Here is a 22,120-nt window from a genome sequence, read left to right on the forward strand (position 1 = left end):
CGCCAGCCCCTGAAACAATAGGGACTAAAGTCATCATCCAAAAGCCCCCCCCACCCACCTCTGTCAGCCGACAGGTTAGACCCCTTTGAGAACTTCCCTTTGCCTGTTCAGGTGGCTGTCCGGCTCCGTCCAGTCTTTCAGCTCTAATGTGAACAATGTGGTTACTCCCTACCCACCCACTGGCTTCCTGCTCCCAGAATACCCTCCTCCACCCGTTTCTGCATATCACATTTTACTCCAATCCTTCTCAGCTCAAATGACCCCTTCCCCACACAGCCTTCTCCAGTCCCCAACCAGAGCAGTACAGTCACAAGTGCATATTCCAGAACGTGTGGAGCTCAGTGGGAGGACTAGAGAAAGTGAGATTCTGAACAGAGTCTGGAAGGATTGGTGAATTTGGGCAGGCGAGCCAGAAAATGGAGAACATTCCAGGGAGAACAACCCCCAAGAAAACAACTCCATACAATATTATAACATGTTATAAATATTTATAAAATAAATATTGGCTGTAATTTTCTGGCCAACCGTATTGGAACTAGAAATTTTTTCTTTCAAAGGCAAGTTTTCTTCCGTATGTCAACTTTTTTAAAATCATGGAAGTGGAGATTATATTTTAAAGCACACTAGGTTTGTTCTTGCTCTCAAGTAATTTATGACATCACATGTTTTAGACTAAACTGAAAATTATAAAGCAGTATCTTCAGAATTGGTGGTAGCAGGAAAGTTAATAATGGACATAAAAAGAAACCATAGAAGAGAAAATCATATACTTATTCGGATATTTTGCCCTTGAATACAAACTAATTTGAAATTATCCAAAATAGCTAGAATATCAATAGCCAAAATAACTAGAAAATAAAATGAGTAGGAAATTGTGAAATTTATTTTGCAAGTGAACTATGATGCATGGAACTGTTTTTATCTATATAGTGCCTTAAAGGAATTTTATTCTCTCAGTTTGATTTTTTTTCCAGTTGGACTGTTCTGATTTTTTGTTTTCTACTTTTATTGATGAATGGAATAAAGACATGGCTGAAACAGTTAAACCTGAGAGATGCAACTTGGGGATTTAATAATCAGGTTAATGTGAATCATTTTAATGCGGGATTGTGGTTGTCGTTAGGAGTTTCCACAGCATTTTTCCTTTGTATCTATTAGGGGAAAAAATACACGACAATTTAGAATAATTTCTAAATTAAAAAAATCTGCTGTATACCAGTATCAGCAGTATACACAAGAATACTTTTCTTTCTTAACTCATTCTGATGTCCATGTTGGGGCCATGGGTCTCTTCAGCAAGTATCTTTTAGGCAGTTAAATGCCAACTGGAATAATTTGGCCTGTTCTAAATTTGGCATGTGTTGAGTGAAAAGTGCCAAAAAATATTCTGATAGTCATATTTGTAAACTGCTTTGGAAATAAAAGGTTTAAGTAACTCACTGAATGAACCATTCTTTTGGCAAATGCCAAAGAGACAATGTTTTCATTGTTCTTTCTTGATTTTTTAACTTCAGGTGTATCCTTTGGTGTTTTTTGTTTTGTTATCTTTCATTCTCTTAATTATATATATAAAATAATATATTAGTAGGAAAACAATAATAACAAATTTGTGAGATGTGTAGAATTGTGTTTCCTCTTTTCGTAGTTCGACTTATTTTTATGTTAGAAGAGGACTTTTAAAAAATAATTGTTAGATGCACTGTTATTTTGAGGACTTCTAAATAAATCTCAAGAAAAGTGCTAGGCAGAGGTGAGTAACAGTAAGCAACATTAACTCTTAGCACTACGGAGACTATATCATAAGCCACCATGGGGTGTGCAGTTTTATAATATCCTACTGTATCCTCTTCTTTTTTGCATATTCACACAAAAGACTTTAATGCTTTTCAAACCAACCTCGACAGCTTCCTGGATTTGTGATCATTTCTAAGGAAAAAAGAGAACATGACATATGTTTTTCTCAGTATACAAGGTAATAGAATGGGGTTATTGTAAACAGGAAGGAGAAGCCCACATTGCTGGTACAGAGGAAGCTGCTGGCTAGAGGAAAGGACGCCACATCGGGCGTGGAGGAGTGTGAAGATGGTGTTTACGTTAGCATTGAGCCTCTGCAGGAAAGAAGTTGAGAACCAGCTCCAGTAGTACCAGAAACCATGGAGCCATAAATTTCCTACTATTTACATGTCCTTAAGAGGCAGGATTTCTGTTAAATCCTCTTGCTAAAGACAAATGTTTTTCTCCTTACTAGAACTCCACGGAGAACTATTTGGCATTTGGGAGGTAACATATGTTAATTCAGTTTATCCAAGTGCTGAACTAGACGTTAAAATTAATATTTATGCTTCACTCTCTGACTCTAAACCATAAAATTCATGAGGCAAATAATAAAAAAGCTGCCTTCAAGAGTCATATAAATGGTTACCCAACAACTTCAGTTGGTTCGTTGGAGAAGTGCTCTGCAAGTAGACAGTTGACGGGTTCTGACCCTGACCGTTCTGTGTTTGTGAGGGCCTGATTTTTCTGCTTTGATCTCTGCTTTATCACCAAGGTTAGAATGGAATGCCTGACCTCAGGCAAGTGGCGTGACATCTCAGAACCTTATCAGAGTGTGAGATGAAGGTCTAGGTTTAGTTCTTCAGGTTTCAAAGTGTTCCATACCTCATGGATATCCATTATAAGTTAAAACGTAAAAAAACGAAAATGCAACACACGTTTGATTGTTAAAGCATTAATAAACACAACTGCAACTCAAATTCATCATGTGATGTACTTTAACATACCGGAGACCATTACTTCTTCTTAACTCACACTGCCAGGTTTTTCTGTGCAGTGCTTGGGTCAAACTTCACCTGCTAGAAAGTGAGCACCATGCATCTTGTCTATGTATTTTGTCTAATTGGTCCCATCTGCATCCCTATTGACCAGTACCAGATAGAGGTATGTTTAATAAATGAATGCAAATGAATGATTTTAAGCCTTTTGAAAAAGTATACTTGAAAGTTTGTAATGTGGCACTGATCTTCTCTCTCTCTCTCTCTCTCTCAATTTGAGTTTCTGTAATTCACTCCTTTAAAATTGTATCTGGGAATACAGTTTCATATCATCAGTGTGCTATGTCCGATTAAGTCCCAGGCTATGCTTGGGCATTTCTATCCATTTCATGCTGTCCTCATTGTGAAATAGGCATGTGTATGGTAGGTAACTTTTTGCGTGTGTGCAGCCTTTCAAATAAAGCTTCATCTGCTAGACAGGCTTGGCTTGGGCAGGTCCCCTCCTGGGAGGATGGGGGCCGGAGTGGCCTGGTTGAGAGAACTCACAAGTGAGAAGACATTTGGACTCCTGCCCATCACCACCTTTGAACTTCCTGAGTTTCATTCCCATGTTTTGTAAAAGCCATTGCTCCAAAGCAACATTCTCCCACTAGTAACCAGTCTAGGGTGTTATGTTTTTTTCCAGAAGATTCTGTCATCTTCTCCTCCTTGATTACAATGCTAAGAAGAGAGGAACAGACTTCAGTCCCCCTCGCCATAATAACTTATCTTCTACTCTTCTATTTGTACTGATAGTCATAAACACTCCCATCAGTTTTGTGTTTGATACAAAATTAGCCTTAATCAACTGAATGCTCTCTGGCATTTGACACCACTCCCTGCTGATTTTTTTTTTAACTTAATTTTTTTTTAGAGCAGTTTTAGGTTCACATCAAAGTTAAGAGAAGGGTACAGAGATTTCCCATATACCCTCTCCCCCGATACATACGTAGCCCCTCCCCATTATCACTCCCTGCCAGAGCTACTCGGTGATGCATTTGTTTTGTCTACAATTGACATTAATGTTTGGCAAACAGAAATAAGTCTTTCAGGGAAATATCTGCCTGGTTGCTGCTCTGATGTGTTTAGACCTGTGTGCACAATTTTCAGTTCTTGAGAGCAAGGCCCATCTCTGGCTTTGCTTACCTTTGTTTCCTCTTTAATGCAGGGCTTTCCAACCTTGGCACAATTGAAACATTGGGCGAGATAACCCTTTGTTGTAGGGGGCTCTCCTACAGCATTGTAGATTGTTGAGTAGCATCCCTGGCCTCAACCTACTAGATTCCAGGAGCAGCCCCTTCTCCCAGCATGATAAGCAAAAATGGCTCCAGACACCACCAAATGTCCCTTGGGGAACAAAATTAACCCTGGAGTGAAACCAGTGCTCTAGTACAGTGCCTGATACACAATAAGCCCGCTCTAAAATACTTGATAAATTAATAAATATATTTAAACCACAACTAGACATTTAATCATTGGATATTCCTCTGTTTCATGCCACCATTTCCTCTAAATTCTCTGAATTTACAACTTGAAATATTGTAGGTATGCAATTGTTATCACTATCCTGTTGTCTTGCAGACAAAAGTTCGAAGGGTCTTAACTAGAACAGAGGTTTTAAGACATTTTGCTATTAAGATACCCTGAAATGTTACATTTGAGGAATGAGTTTTCTAAAAGCCAAAGTATGTACAGTGTGTGTAGTTGAAGGTGTGTTTGTGTTTTTCAAAGTGTTGAGACATAAGAATGACATCAGCAAGATTAGGCCATCTGGGAAGCTGAGTGGGGCTGGTCAGTTGCTGGGGGAAGGGAAGGGCCTGGGAGAGATCCTAAATGGGGAAAGTGGAAGGGCCCAGAGAAGGACATGTGCTTGCCCCAGGGACTGCTTACAGAGTCCCTTGAGTAGATGACATGAATTGATAAGCAGAGTGAAACTATTTCGGAGTTAATTTATACTTCTTGAAAGTTTTTGAAAATAACTTCATTGAGATGAAATAAGTGACATTATGTAATTGTCTTTATTTCAGTGAAGAGGTTGTACATTAATACTTAAAATGTAATTTCTGGAATATTTTTATTTACAGGGAAGCAAGAATCATTCGAAAATAAGATAAAGTTTAAGAAGTGAAATCAATTTGGAAATGTCATAATGAAAATTTAATCACGATGCTTTTATGTCTTCTTAAGGCAGATTTAAATGAATATAGTTAACTCAGTGTACTTTTTTTCACAACACAATTCCTTTGGGCTTTGATCCCTCTTTCTTAAAAGGTCGTTGCTTAGCACAATTTAAGTTCCTACCATTAATGTCCCTTGCTGCAAACTACTGTTGTAAAATTTTGAGGAGAGAACTATAGTGTAAGTTTTGTGCTTTTTAAGAAAGATATCTTTGTTCTTTTATATCATTAATTATAAGAATGAAGAGGATATGAATATAATAGTAATATTTTTGCATTAAAGAAATATTTGAATTTATTTAGAAACATTTTTCTTTTATAGGTAGGCTATTTGTTATTTTAAATTTTTAATGTTTTTTCCATTATTATAAATACTGAAACTTAGATAGAATTTTCTAGGAGCTATAGCGAAGTTTGTTGTAGAGGCTGGGTGATTTTGAGTCTAGAGAGGCTGTTACAAAATCATGGTAAGGATATTGAACAAGCTAATGTTATTCTGGACAAAAAAATTGTGTAGTGTAATTATAGGCAAATATTTAGCTTATCACTTTAGAATGTTCATAATTTAAAGTTTCACAGAGCAATTTAATTTTGTTTTTCTTTTGAGAGAAGGATGCTACAATGTTATCAACCCAAACGATCCCTAGATATGACAACTTTTTGTACAGGAGTTTATGATGTTTGTTCTTGCAGTTTTAGCTTTAATGGAAAGGAGAATAGTTTATAATTATGGGCAATTTTTAGTTTTCTTTTATGGTAAATTACTTTACCCATTTGAAATATAGAATAAAAGGTAGTTCTTGAAACTTACTCCTAAACACAGAGTACATCCTGAGAACGTTGCAGTAAAGTGGGTCAGTTATATTTTGCGTTTTGTGTGCTGGTGTTATTGCATCTTTATGACACACTTTATACTTTGGGGATAATATTGTTGCCCTATAATTTTTATTATCTTAGAATCGGAAGTCTCTCTCTTCCCATTGTCTTAAGTAATATTGACGGTACAAAGAGAGTTTCACTTTGAAGTTTGGTACTTTTTCTTTTCTTTCCTGCTATAGCCACATAGTTTTGAAATTTGGGCAAAATGCTCTGCAGAGCTACTTTATTTGAAAAATATTAATTAAAAAATTCCTATCCTTTGAGTGTGTTTTCACCTTTTTATCAAGTTTGTGTGTTGGGCCGTAGGGAATGCTTTAGAACTGGGTTGCCTGACATAATAGCCACTAGACACGTTGGCTATTTCAATTTTAATTTTAATTAATTAAAATTAAATAAAATTAAACATTTAGTTCCTCAGTCACACTAGCCACACTTCAAGGGTCCAATAGCCACATGTGGCTACCATATTAGACAGTGCAGATATAGAACATTTTCACGGTCACAGATAGTTCTGTTGGGTACACCTCTCCAGGATGGGTGTTGGCAAACTGCAACCTGGGGGCCCATTCTGATCCACTGTTTGTTTTGTAAATAAAGTTTGACTGGAATACAGCCATGACCACCTATTTATATATTGCCTATGGCTGCTTTCAGGCTATAACAGCAGAACTGAGTAGTTGGAACAGAGACCATGTAGCTCACAGAGCCTAAAATATTTTCTTTCTATCCCTTTATAAAATAAGATTGATTCCACTTTAGAGTATCCATAGTTATAATGTCAAGGTTGTTTGAATAGCATAGTTATTTTATGTGTAGCATATATTAGTAATATTAAATGCCTTACATAAGGCAGATTATCATACTTCAGAGATGAGCCAGACCAGAAGAACAGGCAAGAATAGAGTATCATGCCAAATCGCTTGATTACTAGTTGAGAACAGGCATCCACTAGTAGGGACAACTAGAAGGTATGGCCTTCTGTGATAGGTCAGACACTTTCCAGAATGGAGAGGATTAAGGAAGAATACGAGGGAAGACATCATGCAAGGTGTCAATCTACTCAGGGTGGGCAGGGCAAGTGGCAGAATTAATACACAGTAGCCATGAGACCCTTCAGTGCTGCTGGCCCATTGTCACACTTGGACCCAGAGTCTGGTTGGGAGTAAGGGGTGGAATATGAAAAGAGCATGAGGGCAGTTAGAAGATAAATAAAGTGAGGTGGGGCGATATTTATCTAATATGTTAGACTTAAAAATCTTTCAATTAAACTTTTCCATTTAGACTTAAATAGAAATTGATTGAAAAATGTTTATTTCATTAATAAAGTACCTGCTTTCTATTGTTTGGTTGATTGTATCGCTTTAGTATTTTTATGGCCTTCTTTTATCTTCTAAACTATCCAAGAAATTTAGTCTCTTAGATGACGTGTGAAATACTTGAATCCGTTTTGTTTTACCACTTTACATACAATTTTTTAAAATTCTATTTTAAGCCGTGGAGCTTTTTCATTTTGGTGGGACATAAGCTTCTTTTCTTTTTATTTTTTTAATAATTTATTTTTATTATTTATTTTAAAATTTTTGACTGTGTTGGGTCTTCGTGCATGGGCTTTCTCTAGTTGCAGCGAGTGGGGGCTACTCTTCGTTGGAGTGCACAGGCTTCTCATTGTGGTGGCTTCTCTTGTTGCAGAGCACAGGCTCTAGGCATGCGGGCTTCAGTAGCTGTGGCACGTGGGCTCAGTAGTTGTGGCTTGTGGGCTCTAGAGTGCAGGCTCAGCAGTTGTGGCGCACGGGCTTAATTGCTCTGCGGCATGTGAGATCTTCCCGGACCAGGGCTCGAACCCGTGTCCCCTGCGTTGGCAGGCAGATTCTTAACCACTGCACCACCAGGGAAGTCCCATGAGCTTATTTTCTATGTGAGTGTTTGGGTTATAGTTTCTATGGAAGCGAAATCATCATGATTTTAGTTGATTTCAACTTGTAAGTTGTAATGCAGTCTAATAAAAGTGAGCTTTTGGGCTTACCTTGTGGCTCAGTGGTTGAGAATCCGCCTGCCGATGTAGGGGAGACGGGTTCGTGCCCCGGTATGGGGAGATCCCACATGTCACGGAGCGGCTGGGCCCGTGAGCCATGGCCGCTGAGCCTGCGCGTCCGGAGCCTGTGCTCCGCAACGGGAGAGGCTACAACAGTGAGAGGCCCGCATACCGCAAAAAAAAAAAAAGAGTGAGCTTTTGACCTTGGCCTAAGAGAACTGCCTTTGTTAGTCTTCCTTTGTTACTTTCCCAGGTTTAAGCCAGCACAGTTTCTTTGTCATCTTCCTTTGTTACTTTCCCAGGTTTAAGCCAGCACAGTTTCTTAGTCAAAGGGTCCTTGCTCTTCTTCAGCCAGAGCTTCAGTGAGTGCCTTATAAAGGCTGACCCTCACTGGAGCAGATTATAATGTAGCACCAGAGCTAAATTTAGAGGGAAGCCAAGCCTCTACTCCAAATAGTAACAGCTAAACGATAGAGACTTTTGGTGAACAGAATATCTTCATTTAGTCTTTCAATACCAGTAGGTGAGTCTGTGTTTGTTTATTTTGGATGTTGTGTGTGTCAAAATCTTTGCATACTTTTTTTATGTTTATGTGTTCTTTTATTATTTTCCACGTAGACTATATTGAGGTTGTGTAAAATAAGCCTGCATAACTCGGCTATGAAGAAACAAACTTTTGTATTTAGAACTAAAGAAAATATAAACAGAGCTAAAGAATTTTTAAAATAGAGTAATTCTCTCCAGTGTAGGCTGTGTTTGGTAGTAATTCCCCATTAGCAGGAAAATAGAAACAAGGTGTAAAGGTAGAGTTAATTAGGGAATTCTATATGTTTATATTCTAGACGTTAAAATAAGTCTTTTAGAGGGGGCTCCCACTTTAAAAATATTTTTAAATTCTAAAATAAAAACATCTTTGGCAAAAAAGGAAACTCCTTCCTTGCTTGTTCACCTCCTGGAGGAGTTTCAGGCTCTATTTTTGGTTTTGTATCTCGGTAGGAGACCCAAACTCTTTAACAGATATTTTTCTTCGCTAACCCAAGAAAATATTTTGTATGGTATTTTGGTATTTGTTGTGTTTTGGGAGGTGTGGAAACATTAAGGAGAACACACACACACACACACACACACACGTATATTCATTACTTGTGCTCCAATAGAAATGTTTGCTGGTATAGAGTGAATCTGTTGAAAATTCCAACAGGGAAAATTCTGAATGAAAGAGTTTTGCAGTGAATATAAATAATGCATTAGAAACTCTATTTCCAACATCTTTCAAATGAAATGAGATTTCATTGATTAAAGTTATTGCTTTTGTAGTTATTTCACTGTGCAGCTGCTGCCCCATACACATACAGCAATCAATCCCTTCTCTATACTGGTTAGCTAGGTGTGTCCCGCTGTTGTTTCACCTGTCACATTGTACTGTAGATGTTTGTATTTTATCTCTGCTGGGCTCTGTGTTCCTTGAGGGCTTGGAATCCGGCTTAGTCACCTTTATATCTCCAAGCAGAATGTAGTAAGTTCACCTTATAGGATTGATAAAAATTCTCTCTACTTAAACCATAAAAGATATTACTTTGGGGCTTTGTTACTTTATTTAAAACATGTTTTTTTAGTTTCACTTTAAAAATGGTGATTCACGTTTTCAATGATAAACAGATTGATTTCTATGTGAAAATAGAAGTTTCTCTTTTTTCATGGGGTTGGAAGAAAGTTTTAGTACATAAATTGAATAAGAATTTTTCCACATTCTTGAGGATTTTTTAAAAATTTTGAGATATAATTAATGGTATAAGTAATGGAGAAAATCTAGACATTTTCAAATCACAATTTTAAAAATCTTTGAAAGTTAATTAAATAATTTGCTTGACATTATCTTAATCATTTGGTCCTCATAATTTAGGCAGTCTAGACATATTTTCAGATTGTAATATTTATGCCAGCAAGGTTATTCTCAGTTTGTAAAAGGTCTTTTAGAGCAGATTTTTCACTTTTTTAAAAGATCATTTTTGATATTTTTAATTATATATTAAATCCAATAGGAGAATTTAAAATACCCAAATACTCATCCTCTGAGGTTAAGCAAACAAATGAAAAGCTTACTAACAGTTTCTTGTATCGTTCTTAAATGTTCCTTGCCTAGAAAAGGAAATATTACATGTACCCCCCTTTTTAACCGAAAAATTATGCTTTACACTCTTTCATTCAACTTGCTTTTTTCCTTTAACAATTTTACTTGAACATCTTTCCATATCAGTGCAACAGCTTATTTGACAATTATTTATTAAATTTAAATGCTTACTCTCAGTATTGTTTTAGGTGCTAAAGATACAGTATTGAGTAAAACCTAACAAAATCCCTACCCACATGGATGTTACTCTTGGGGGAAATAGACCATGGCAAACAGATGCTAATGAAATGACAGGGTCTGCTGTGAGCTATGAAGAGAAATAGAGCTAGATGAGAGGGAGAGAGAGAGAAGGAGCCTTGTTAGTTCAGGGTGGTCTGGGAAAGTCTCTGAAATGGAGGCATTTGAGTGAGTGCAGAGAGTTAAAGCCACGTGAATGGCTTCTCTGGCCCACTGGAAGAAGCAAAGAGGGCAATGTGGCTGGAGCAGTGAATGATGGGAAGAGGTATACGTAGGAAACAATCAGAGAGGTAGGCAGGGCCATATGTAGTACATTGGATATAATTTATTTTGTAAAGCTTCGTAGTTCCATTTGATGGCTTATTACAACTTATTGAACTAGATAGGTTTATGAGTATTCAACTTCCATTTTTTTATGCATCCAACAATGTTGCAGCTAAATCCTTTTATATATATACATACACGTATATTTGCATACTTGTGTGGGTATAAATTGTAAAGGAAAAGTTATACAAATTCCTTGTAAAGGAATTGCTGGACCATAGGTTATGCACATGTAAATATTTATAGATATTCACCAAATGCTTCCCCAAAGTATTGCATGGAGTTTATCCTTTATATCAAAGTTTATGTCTGCGGTTATTTTCCTTGTGTCTTTTGTCCACACTAGATATTATTAAACTTTAAAAGTTTTGCTAGTTCAGTAGTTACAATTATCTCATTTTTAAAAGTATATTTAGTATGGGTGAAGTCAAACATATACTTATTAGCTATATATTATATCAACTGCTTATTTGAAGTGCCTAATCTTATTTTCTTTGTTTTCAGAAATTTTATGAATAAGCATCAGAAGCCAGTGCTAACAGGCCAGCGGTTCAAAACTCGGAAAAGGGGTAGGTAGTGTTGTGTGTTTGTGTGTGTATGGCGGGGACGGGGTTGGGGGAAATGTGTGTTTAAAGTTCTAATCAAAATATAAGGTTGGTGAATGTCAAGTTTAACAGTACAACAGCCAGTTATTTTATTAGCAAAAGCGAGTTTCTTCGGGAAGAGCCCAGAGGAATTGCAGTTCGGGGTATGTGAACTATGGGGCAAGTCAGAGAACAAGGAAGAGGAACTTGCTATTATAAGGAAAAGAGGGTAGTTGAGAGGAGCTATAATAACCCAACAGTCCATGTGAGGAAGCTGGGAGTCCAAAGTATGGAGGCTACTCATAGGTTGGTCTGGTACATTCTCTTATTGGCTGGGCTGTGGTTAGGTGGAGAGAAGTTTTCTTCTTCCTTCTGGATAGTTAAGTAGGCAACACCTTTCCGTTGGAGACTAGAGAGGAAGGCGTAAGTATCTTCCTGTTTGGAGTAATTGATGGTGCATGGCAGGGTATAAGAGCTCCCCCTACAGGCCTGCCCGGACTCCAATTTTAGCTGAAATTTCTTAATTAATTCCACAAAGAGGAATTGGGATTATCTTTGTTTCCACCTAACCTCACTAATTTCTGTCTTTTGAGCTCTGACTGTAAAATCTGAAGGTGTGCATTCAAGCCTCAGAACCACTGGTTACTTAGGTGTTTGATTCTGGACAAGTCATTTAACTTGTCTGAGCTTTGTGTCTTCATCTACAAAATGAGGATGATTATATCTGTTCAGGTTGCCTTACTGTCATGTGAGGCTATGAAGGCAGTTGATAAACTTTACTGTTTTTAACATCAGCGTTTGCATTTGGTTTTTGCTTTCTTTGTGTTTTTAAGAAAACGTTCATAAGCCAAGATAGTAAAACTAAGAGAAGAGTAAATTAGGGAAGACATTGAAGTGTTTTAGCCTTTTCAGAATTTAGAAAGTCGAATTAAATTTACTGCCCTAAATATCTGTAAAACTCAGGATATTTTCAAGTGTCTTTTATCGTGGGAAGAAAAGTGATATAGCCAGTTTGATGGTGGCTGGTACAATTTCTATATGTGACTGACTTCTTTTTGTTATGTTCATCTTCCCATTCTTTTTGTGTACAGAATTTTTAAATCTTTTATAATATTTAATCAGTTTTGCGTAATTATATAGAAATCCTCTTGGTTTTAAGAGCAGTTGAGTCAAAAATTGATAGGGAAACTTTTTAATCTATTTATTTATTTATTTATTTAGGCTGTGCCAGGTCTTAGATGCGGCATGTGCGCTTCTTAGTAGCGGCCTGCAAACTCTTAGTTGCGACATGCATGTGGGATCTAGTTCCCCGACCAGGAATTAAACCCTTGCCCCCTGCATTGGGAGCATGGAGTCTTACCCACTGGACCACCAAGGAAGTCCCAATAGGGACACTTTTAAAAATATGAAACATGGTATGAAATTATTATGTTGACTGACACTGAGGAGAGTGACTGAAAAATATTTAAGGAAGTATCATGTGTAAAGATAAAGGATGATTGAATATCTTTTTGAAGGCCTCATAGCTGATTATGAAGCAGAATGCCATGTAATGGTCATCGAGTGCTAAATTGTTGAATTGATAAGCTATATCACATGCCTTTGGCATTTTCAGCCAATGCGTGTAGCTGAAGTTCTCTTGCAATGCTGTGACTATGTAAGTAGCAAGTGTAGCCATGTAGAAAGAAAAGAATTCTCAGTACAATAGATCATTTGAATTAGAAGAGATTGCAAGAGTCACTAGGTAACAGTAAGGACTAAAATGCTACCTGCCAGAAAGCTTCACATTCCCACTAAAAAAATGAAAATTAAAAAATATTTTAAAAACCAAAAGATACGGTTATTTTGTATAGTATTTCTGTCTTATACTCTTTTTTATTTTTATCTTTTGCATCCTTGACTCATCCCCATAAGCTAAGTATAAGTATAGTCTGAACCACCTCCTTCTATTATATTTAGCCCTCTTACAAACTGTGTCCCCACTACACAATGTGGATTGAAATCTGGAAGCAGATAGCAATGCAAGGTGCTACAACCAGCGTACGTTCTTTGTCTCATTGTTTAAAGCCGTCTTGAAAAACATAAATGACGTCGATGATTTCCAAAGGACTTAATCAGAAACCTAGTTACAGTTAAGCTATTGTTGCGCCTAGTAATGTGATAATATTTAATGTATGCCCAACTGTCAGGTGAAGGAAAGTTTGCCATCGCCTGCCCGCTGAGGGAATGTGTTAATCTCAGACCTGGATCTCCAACTCGGGCAGCTTTCTTAGTGTGACGCTGATTCACGGTAGCTGAGCTCCAACGCCAGGAGAGGGCCCAAGGATGTCTTGCACAAGAGCAGGCATGATTCAGCGAGTAAACTGGCCCTTACGGTCAGTTTTCAGTTTTGGACTGGAAAGGTTGCCTCTACCACTGAAGTGGTTTGCCTCTGATTCATTTGGTGGGCAAGACTGTGTCTGATAGCTGCGGGAATACTCACAGAGAGCCACCCAGAAGTATGTTATCTATCATTTGTCAGTTGATCTAGATTTATATAACTCAGGTCTGTTGGGGATCAGAGCAGCACTTGGGCCATTTTGTGCCAAACTGCTGACTGGAAAAAAAAATGGAGTCTACCTCATTTTCTGCTTTTCATAATAGTGAATTGCGTCCTGACGATTCATTGTGCTTTGGCTTTTCTTCTGCTAGTATGATGGGGCTGAATTCAGATAAATGGTTGGCAGTTTTGTAGAGCCAAGAAAAAAAATCTATGGAGGATATTTGAAGGTCATTTTAATAGGTTGTCTTCTGAAGCTCTGTCTTCAGTTTGTACCTATTTCCTAGCAAAGTTAATGCTCTTCCCTGCCAAATTAGTATAAAAATGTATTTCTTTTTGCTTAACATCAAAATTAAACATTATGGTAGGACACATCATATCGAACGTATCCTTTGTGAAATATGCACATCTTGCTTATAATATTTTCCCCAGAGAGATTATGTTTTCTAGTGTGACTTGGAGGAATCTGAAAGGATGAACCCTTCTCCCTTGAGCCATTGTTATGCTTAGTGAAATGAAATATTTAATAATTGAACTGGCCTCCCTCTAAATTTTGTGGAGAAATTGGATTAAAATTAGTGAAAATAGGAGAGAAAAAAATGACCAAACTTCAGGCCTCCAGAGGGACCACATACTCAGGTTTCTCTTTGAGGCTTTAGATCCGTTTTGGTGGTTTTAAATCACTCTTAGATTTGTAATAAGTGGTGTTAGGAACTAATGAGGTAAATCTTTAAATATATACGGAAGTAAATCTGTGTGTGTATAGTTAGAAAACCCATGATCGTTCTTATTCATTTACTGTAACTCAGTGACCTTCAGAAAGGGAGGGTAGATTGTTATTTGTCACTTAACACATTGGGAAAATGCTGTCTTAACCATTTACCATAGTTCTTAGAGAAAGCAATGTATTTAGATAACTTACAGGCGTATTTGAGTGTCGGAAATAGGCCTGTTTCTCTGTGTTTTGTGAGGGTGATTATGACTGACTCTTCAGTGTCACACTTGTGATTCACCAACACAGTGTAAATGTGAGACCCTAATTGTGTACTTCCTACCTCAAAGGAGTTTTGACCTGCCAAATGGAAACTCAAGGAAGCAATGGCATATTTTCGTTAGGATTTTGTTGGTACTTCTGCTACACTGTCCTCAAATGAAATACAAATCATATACACTGTTGATTGTTTCAGATGATAAAGAACCTATGGGTAAAATATTGTCTTGTTTCCCCAAACTTCCAGTAATGTTCTTGCCATTTTCCTGTACAGGAATTTAGTTTTCCTCTAGATGGACACTTGTCTTAGCAGGTGGGAGTTTTGCTTTTCATCCTGCAAGAGAATTATTAATCCTCCCAGGCCATCATGACTTTTTAAGATTCCTAAGCTATACTTGATCATTTTGACCTAGTGCATTATTACTCACTGTTGAAATATGTCTGGCCATGATGTGCTGTCTTCCTCCTTTTACTTTCCCTCTCCCTTAGCAAGTCTTTTGGAAAAGTATAACTGGTGGATGAGGGCCTTTTTACAAAGAAGAGTTTTTAAGTTGTCTCTTAGATTCAAAACAAAGCTGTCTGCATGAATTTGTAGCTTACCTTATTGCTCAACTTATATTTTCCAGTGTCTTGAATTTATAACTTTCAAACCACCAAAGTCTGTTCTACCACCTGAGTCAATGTCAAAGCATGTTGGGGTGCCATTGTGCAGATGGCCTCAGTTGATTTTGGGAGCTGGTCACGAGACTTAATAAGCAGCTCGTGGTCTTTTCACTTCTCATGCTTTTGTGTTCAAGGAGAGGGAACTTCTTCCCAAGGTGGGTGGTGAATTACCCTTTGGCTGGACCCCGAGTAGGGGATGATGCTTGCCAATGAGTTCATCCTGTGGGTCACAGTTACCCACTTCTTCCGAGCCCCGTGATCTGCGCTTCTAGGGTGCCCATTCTCTCCCTCCCCCGCTTCACAACAAGACCCCAATTATGTTTTTCCTGCGGTCAACATTTGCATGTTCTTGGCTGCATAATGTTTTGCTTATGGCATCAAAAGGACTTTTATCTCTTGTTCATGACGAATAGTGTTCAAGTTAATTTACATCTGTCTTCATGGTATCTTATGCTGCGTGACTCTGACTGGTACTGGGAATGCCATTCTTCTCTGTTTCTGAGGCTGTGGTATTAACCCCTTACAACACATCCCTTCTGTTAGACTGTAGGTAGGCAGTCTGTACAAACCAGGCAGCTGCTGTCTGGTTTTTACATGTAGTTTTTAATTGTTATCAAAGTCATGCGTGTACGTGGTTTAAATAGTCAAACAGTTCTGCAAGACCCCAGCGGAGCTCTTTCTACTCTAACTGCTTCTTTTAACATTTGCATTCCTGTGGCCAAATAACACTCCTGTATGGCTGATGCTTGATGTTTCTGTTGGAGGTATTCTAGATGCATTTCCTCCTATGGGACGTGAGGATTCGGCTCTTTCATGCCTCACCCACCTGCAAACCTCTTCTCGTTCTCCGTCCTTTCATTGTATCACAGTTTTAGCTAGACTTCTGTTTAGGGTGTATGTTATTGTGACTTGGTACATGTTCTTCAGAGCTGAGCTATTATTTGATTTATTTTTCTGAACACCATTTTCTCTTTGGATTTAATGAATTTAATAATAATCAAAAAAATTTTTTTTTTTTTGCTTAGTCTTCTGTACCTTAAAACTAGTCAACCCCATCCTTTCCCTTGTTATGTAAATCTCTTAATATAAACACTTTAGGAATTCTAACAATGATATTACATTGAAGGAATTCTGACTATGTATCATATCATATTGTATTGAAAAACCCTCTTCCATTTGGTTTGCTCTCTAGGCCAACTGTCCAGCTGTTAACGTGAAATGCTTGAAATGTCCTTTCACCACTGTCCTGAAGAGTACTGTTGTCTGTCTCTTAGATTTTTTTTCTCTTTTTCCTGGGATCTCGTGACTTACTAAGATTGTGAAATCATGAGTTATTCTCTCATTTCGGTGTGGTGTCTGTTTCAATCGCTTTTAAAAAGAGTGTATCAGAAACATAATTTTTGAGGCCTTGAATGTCTTGAAATATGTTTATTCTGCTCTTATGTTTGATTAGTAGTGTGACCGAACACTGGAATTCTAGTTTGGAAATTGTTTTTCCTAATAATTTTGAAGGAATATCTTCAGGTTTCTGGTATTTCTGTTGCGCAATTCAAAGTCATTCTGTTTCCTGATACTTTATATGTGATTTGGTTTTTCGCACCTGAAACTTCAGAGAGTTGCTTTATTCCCAGTGTTCTGAAGTTTCACAGTAATGAATGCACCTTGTGGATCCACTTTCAGTCCTTGTGCTGGGTCCTTAGACAGTCCTTTATTGGGAAACTCATGTCCTTCAATACTGTAAAACTTTCTTGAAATTTTTAAATCCTTTCCTTTCCTTTTTTAAAAAAATATATTTTTATTCACTTATTATTTGGACATTTGACGGGTCGGCTCTTTTTCTTACCCTTCTGCTCCTATTTTGTAGGTGTCTGACTTTTTTCCCAGTTTCTAAGAGATATTCTCAGCTTTCTCTTTTAACTCTTCAGTTGAGTTCGTATGTTTTTCTGTCATATTTTTCATTTCTAGGAACTTTTTCTTTTAATTCATGAAATGTTTCTTTTTCTATAGCATTCTTTTCTTCTCCTCCTTCTTCTTCTTTTTTTTTTTTTTTACAGTTGCAATATCTACTTATCTCTAAAGACACATATGATAGAATTTTTTTTCTTTTTTTAACTTCTGGGTTCATCTTTTGTCCCTCTCTCCCCATATGCAGACTCTGCATAAGGGGGGGAAAAAGGTGAAATCCTTTGAACTGAATCCTACATACTTTGCCTTTAACCTAGCCTTTTTTTTTTTTTAACACCTCTTCTGACCTCTAGTTTGCTAGCTTCACATTTTTTCAACAGCATATGATCTTTATTTTGTTCAAGATTTTGCTCCAAACTGACCTTCCACAAGACGTCTCTCTAGAGTCTGCTGAGGAGAGGAACTTACATAATATCTGTACCTCTAAATCCTCTGAAATACTTCAGGGTGTCTACAAAGTCAAAACTGTTTTCGAATTAAATACCGAGATATCATTTGCCCCTTTCACACATTCTCTCATGAGTTTACAGTGGGTGGCTACAGGTTGTGTGATATTGCAACAGATTGCATGCAGCATGTTTGGAAATCTGTCTGCCATTAAGCCAGACATTAAAGAGATTTGCAAAAGTGTAAAACAGTGCCTCTCTTCTCACTAAAATTTTTCATGTAATAAATAATTTTATGCTTTAATTTCTGTAAAGTAAGTATCCATAGATGTAACCTCCATAAACAAGAACTCTTTGGAATCTTTAATACTTCTGAAGGGTGTCAAGGGGTCATGAAAACAAGAAGGTTGAGAACATCTGCTCTGAAGCTGGATATCCAAACGTATAGCTCACGATAGTTTTTAAATATTTAAGTATGCTGGAATAATTTATCTTGTTAAGAAAAAAATTCCTCCAGGAAATAACAAGTATTTGGTGATGATGTGTAAAAAGGAGAACCCTTGAACAGTATTGGTGGGAATGTAAATTGGTGCAGCCACTATAGAAAACAGTATGTAGGTTCCTTAAAAAATTAAAAATAGAATTACACATGATTCAGCAACTCCACTTCTGGGTATTTATTGGAAGAAAATGAAAACACCAACTCAAAAAGATACATGCACCCCAATGTTCACTGCAGCATTATTTATAATAAGCCAAGATATGGAAACAACCTGTCCATTACTCAGCCATAAAAAGAAGGAAATCCTGTCATTTGTGACTACATGGATGGATCTGGAGGGCATTATGTTAAGAGAAATAAGAAAGGCGAATTCTGTATCATCTCACTTACGTGTGGAATCTTTAAAACAAAAACAAACAAACAACAACAAAAAAACAGCTCATGGATAACAGATTGATGGGTGCCAGAGGCGCACCGGTGGGGACGTGGTGGGGAGGGGGCAGTGGGTGAAGGTAGTGGTCAAAATGTACAAACTTCCAATCGTAGAATAAGTAATGAGGATGTGATGTACAGCATAATAACTCGTTAATAATACTGTATTGCACAAAACAGAAACAGACTCACAGACTTAGAGAACAAACTTATGGTTATGAGGGGGGAAGGTGGAGGGAGGGGATAGTTTGGGAGTTTGGCATTGACATGCACACACCACTATATTTAAAATGGATAACCAACGAGGACCTACTGGATAGCACAGGGAACTCTGCTCAATGTTATGTGGCAGCCTAGATGGGAGGGGAGTTTGGGGGAGAATGGATACATGTGTATGTATGGCTGAGTCACTTTGCTGTGCCTCTAAAACTATCACAACATTGTTCATAGGCTATACTCCAATATAAAATTAAAAGTTAAAAAAAATACTGTATTGCATACTTGAAAGTTGCTAAGAAAAATCTTAAAATTTCTCATTACAAGACAAAAATGTGTGACTATGTAGGGTAATGAATGTTAGCTAGACTTACTATGGTGATTATTTTGCAATATATACAAATATCAAATCATATTGTATTCTTGCAACTAATATAATATCATATGTCAATTATATCTCGATTAAAAAAATTTAAAAAGAGATACCCCTCTTGATTTTCTTCCTCCCAATCTTTATTTTGTTTGTTTATATATTCTCCCTTAATCTTAAGTGATTCTCCCTGCATCATTTTCTTTTTCTGTCTTAAGTGGAACAAAATTTTAAGTTTTGATTGTTATACTTTATTGTTTATCAGATAGATAGGGTTAGTAGTTTACATTGGCCTATCCTATGAGTGACACAAATGATCAATCATCAATTTTTTAATGTATTAGATAGCGTGTGGCCCCTTTCAACAGAAATAAATCGCTTGAATAAATATTTAAACAAGGGCTTTAACATGAAAAACTAGTAGAAAAACTTAATCATCCTTCAACTTTTAAATAATCATACTATCAAATAAAAACCAGTGAACAAAGGAAATGTATGGTCGCATTTGGGAATATGTTGTGTAAGTAAAAGGATAATTGTATTCTGTATTTATTTTAGATGAAAAAGAGAAATTCGAACCCACAGTCTTCAGGGATACACTCATCCAGGGACTTAATGAAGCTGGTGATGACCTTGAAGCTGTAGCCAAGTTTCTGGACTCTACAGGCTCAAGATTAGATTATCGTCGCTATGCAGACACACTCTTCGATATCCTGGTGGCTGGCAGTATGCTCGGTAAACCATACATTAGAGCACCTTCTTGTAATATTATGTGCTTTCAATTCTACTGAAAGATTTTCTTATGAGGTAGAATCTTTATAAGCTTACATTTATGATAGTTGGTAAAAAAATGTAAATGGGAGTCTCTACAACTTTTACCTAGATTACGATTTAGAATGGTATTAATGTGGCTATGAAATGATTGTTAGTTAAGAGAGGCATAGCATTGAGGATTTTTGTTGCCATACAACATGATTGGCCCCTTGACTTTAGATAAAAGCCAATTTTTCCATGTGTCCCTAATATTTGAATGTTTCTGAAGTGGACTTAGGAGGAGTAATTTCTACAGTAGAGTATAACTTTATGTTTGTCATCTAGATCCTTCCAGTATATATCATTAAATCCCAATTGCCATAGCACATTTCTTTTGAGTCCCACCCTTTTTTTCTTTTTCTTTCTTTCTTTTTTTTTTGGTATAGTGAGCAGTGAGATCTAACTGTGTCAACAAATTTAAAAAGAATTCGCATTAAATTTAATTCTCATTAAAATTCATTTTATCCATAGAAAGCCATCTACGAAATATAGTTTAAATCTAGTTTTTAAAAAATCCTTGTAATTGTGAGTGTATAGGTAAAAGGATTAAAGATAGAGAAGTTTGGAAGTTGTTAAAGATAGATAAAAAGCAAAATAAAAACTATGTCTTATAGAGCAGGGACATCAGGGGAAAAGGCTTCAGAATACTATTTAAGTGGTATGGTATATTGTTCTAAATGTTTATTAGGTATCACAACCACCCATTTTTCCTTTCATAGTTATTCTTAGAACTTGGTTTTCATAATTAGTTCCTATGGTAACCATAAATCACTGGAAATTGTCAGATCCCCAGGCCAGTGACTTTCAGCTGCCTAGGGGACCTTCGCAAATGTGTGGAAGTGTTTTGGTTGCTACAAAGACTTGGGAGTGGAGGCCAGGTATGCCACCTACTTTGCTATGCAAGGAACATTCAGTACAATGAAAAATTGCCCTGCCCAGTGTGCTGTGAGTGCCTTTCATTGAGAAATGCTGCTTAAGCCAATCTACTTTAAGCCAGGGTGTATACATACATTTTTAGGTAGAGCTACCCTTTAATTCTTCCCTCTGAGCTCTTAGATCTATCTGTGCTGGTACATGGTCCCGTTTACTTTCAGGCCCCCTTTTGATCTGAACTGCTGGTTTTCACTACGTACCAAGTTTATTTTGTTGTTATCATTTATGAAAGTCTCAGTTTATCCCTGTAGATAATTCAAGTCCACGTATAAAAAGCTCTTTATCGTGTGCTCAAATCCCAATACACAGAGATAGCTATTGTTAATATTTTGGTTAATTCTTTCCTAGAAATCTCTTTACCAAAATACATAAACTTTTGAGAATGGGATGATATTACACAAATGTGATACTCTACATGCTGTTTTATATTTACTCTGCAGTATGTTGTTGCCTTTCATGCCCATGAGTGTTATGTTACCTTAGATGATTCTAAAAAGAATGAAAACCATAATTAACAGTGAAGTTGAACCTTTCCTGATGTGATTATTGGCTTTTTCAATTTCCTTAGTTATGGTATACTTTTATCGATGCACTGGTAAATTGTATGCAAGAATAGTCTTCGGTCGGTTTTGGTTCTTGCCAAAGTCACACATGACTTCACCATTCAATTCAACGCACGCTTTTCAGTTCTTAGTGCCTTCCTGGCAGCACTGTTGACCCTTTCATCATTCGTGAAATGCTTTCCTTTCTTGCCTTACGTGGGACCATTTAGACTCCCTCCTACCTCTCTAGTTGCCACTTCTCACATGACTCCTAGGTTTCCATACTTGTCCCCTTACATATGTTTAAAATTATATGCTTTACATTGATTATCTCAAGACTTCATTTACCATCTCTATAATGATGATCAACAAATTTATATCTGCAGCCTAGATTTCACTCCTTCACACCACACCTATCCATCCAAAAGAGGGGAGGGCAAATGTTTGGTACAACTTACGAGCACAGACAGTACAACCCCAGATGTCTACTGAGGCCAGACCTATGATATAATGAATAAAGTCAGCCAGGTGCATTCTTTTTATATAAACATTTTGTTTACAAATGGAGTATGTAAGAATTTTCTTCACACCCAC

At 37.0% G+C, this 22,120-nt stretch overlaps 1 protein-coding gene across 2 annotated transcripts in view; it reads left to right on the top strand.

Moving 5' to 3' along the window:
• BZW2 (basic leucine zipper and W2 domains 2) overlaps positions 1-22,120 on the top strand; it is a 57,093-nt gene that overhangs the window by 6,150 nt on the left and 28,823 nt on the right. For both annotated transcript variants that reach the window (XM_030857138.2, XM_030857140.3), the window contains exons 2-3: positions 11,095-11,159; positions 19,797-19,973. In XM_030857138.2, coding sequence (XP_030712998.2) covers positions 11,102-11,159; positions 19,797-19,973 — 235 coding nt within the window. In that variant the 5' untranslated portion in view covers positions 11,095-11,101. The remainder of the gene's footprint in view (positions 1-11,094; positions 11,160-19,796; positions 19,974-22,120) is intronic.

Source organism: Globicephala melas, chromosome 9, assembly GCF_963455315.2.
Source record: "Globicephala melas chromosome 9, mGloMel1.2, whole genome shotgun sequence".
NCBI classification, from domain to species: domain Eukaryota; kingdom Metazoa; phylum Chordata; class Mammalia; order Artiodactyla; family Delphinidae; genus Globicephala; species Globicephala melas.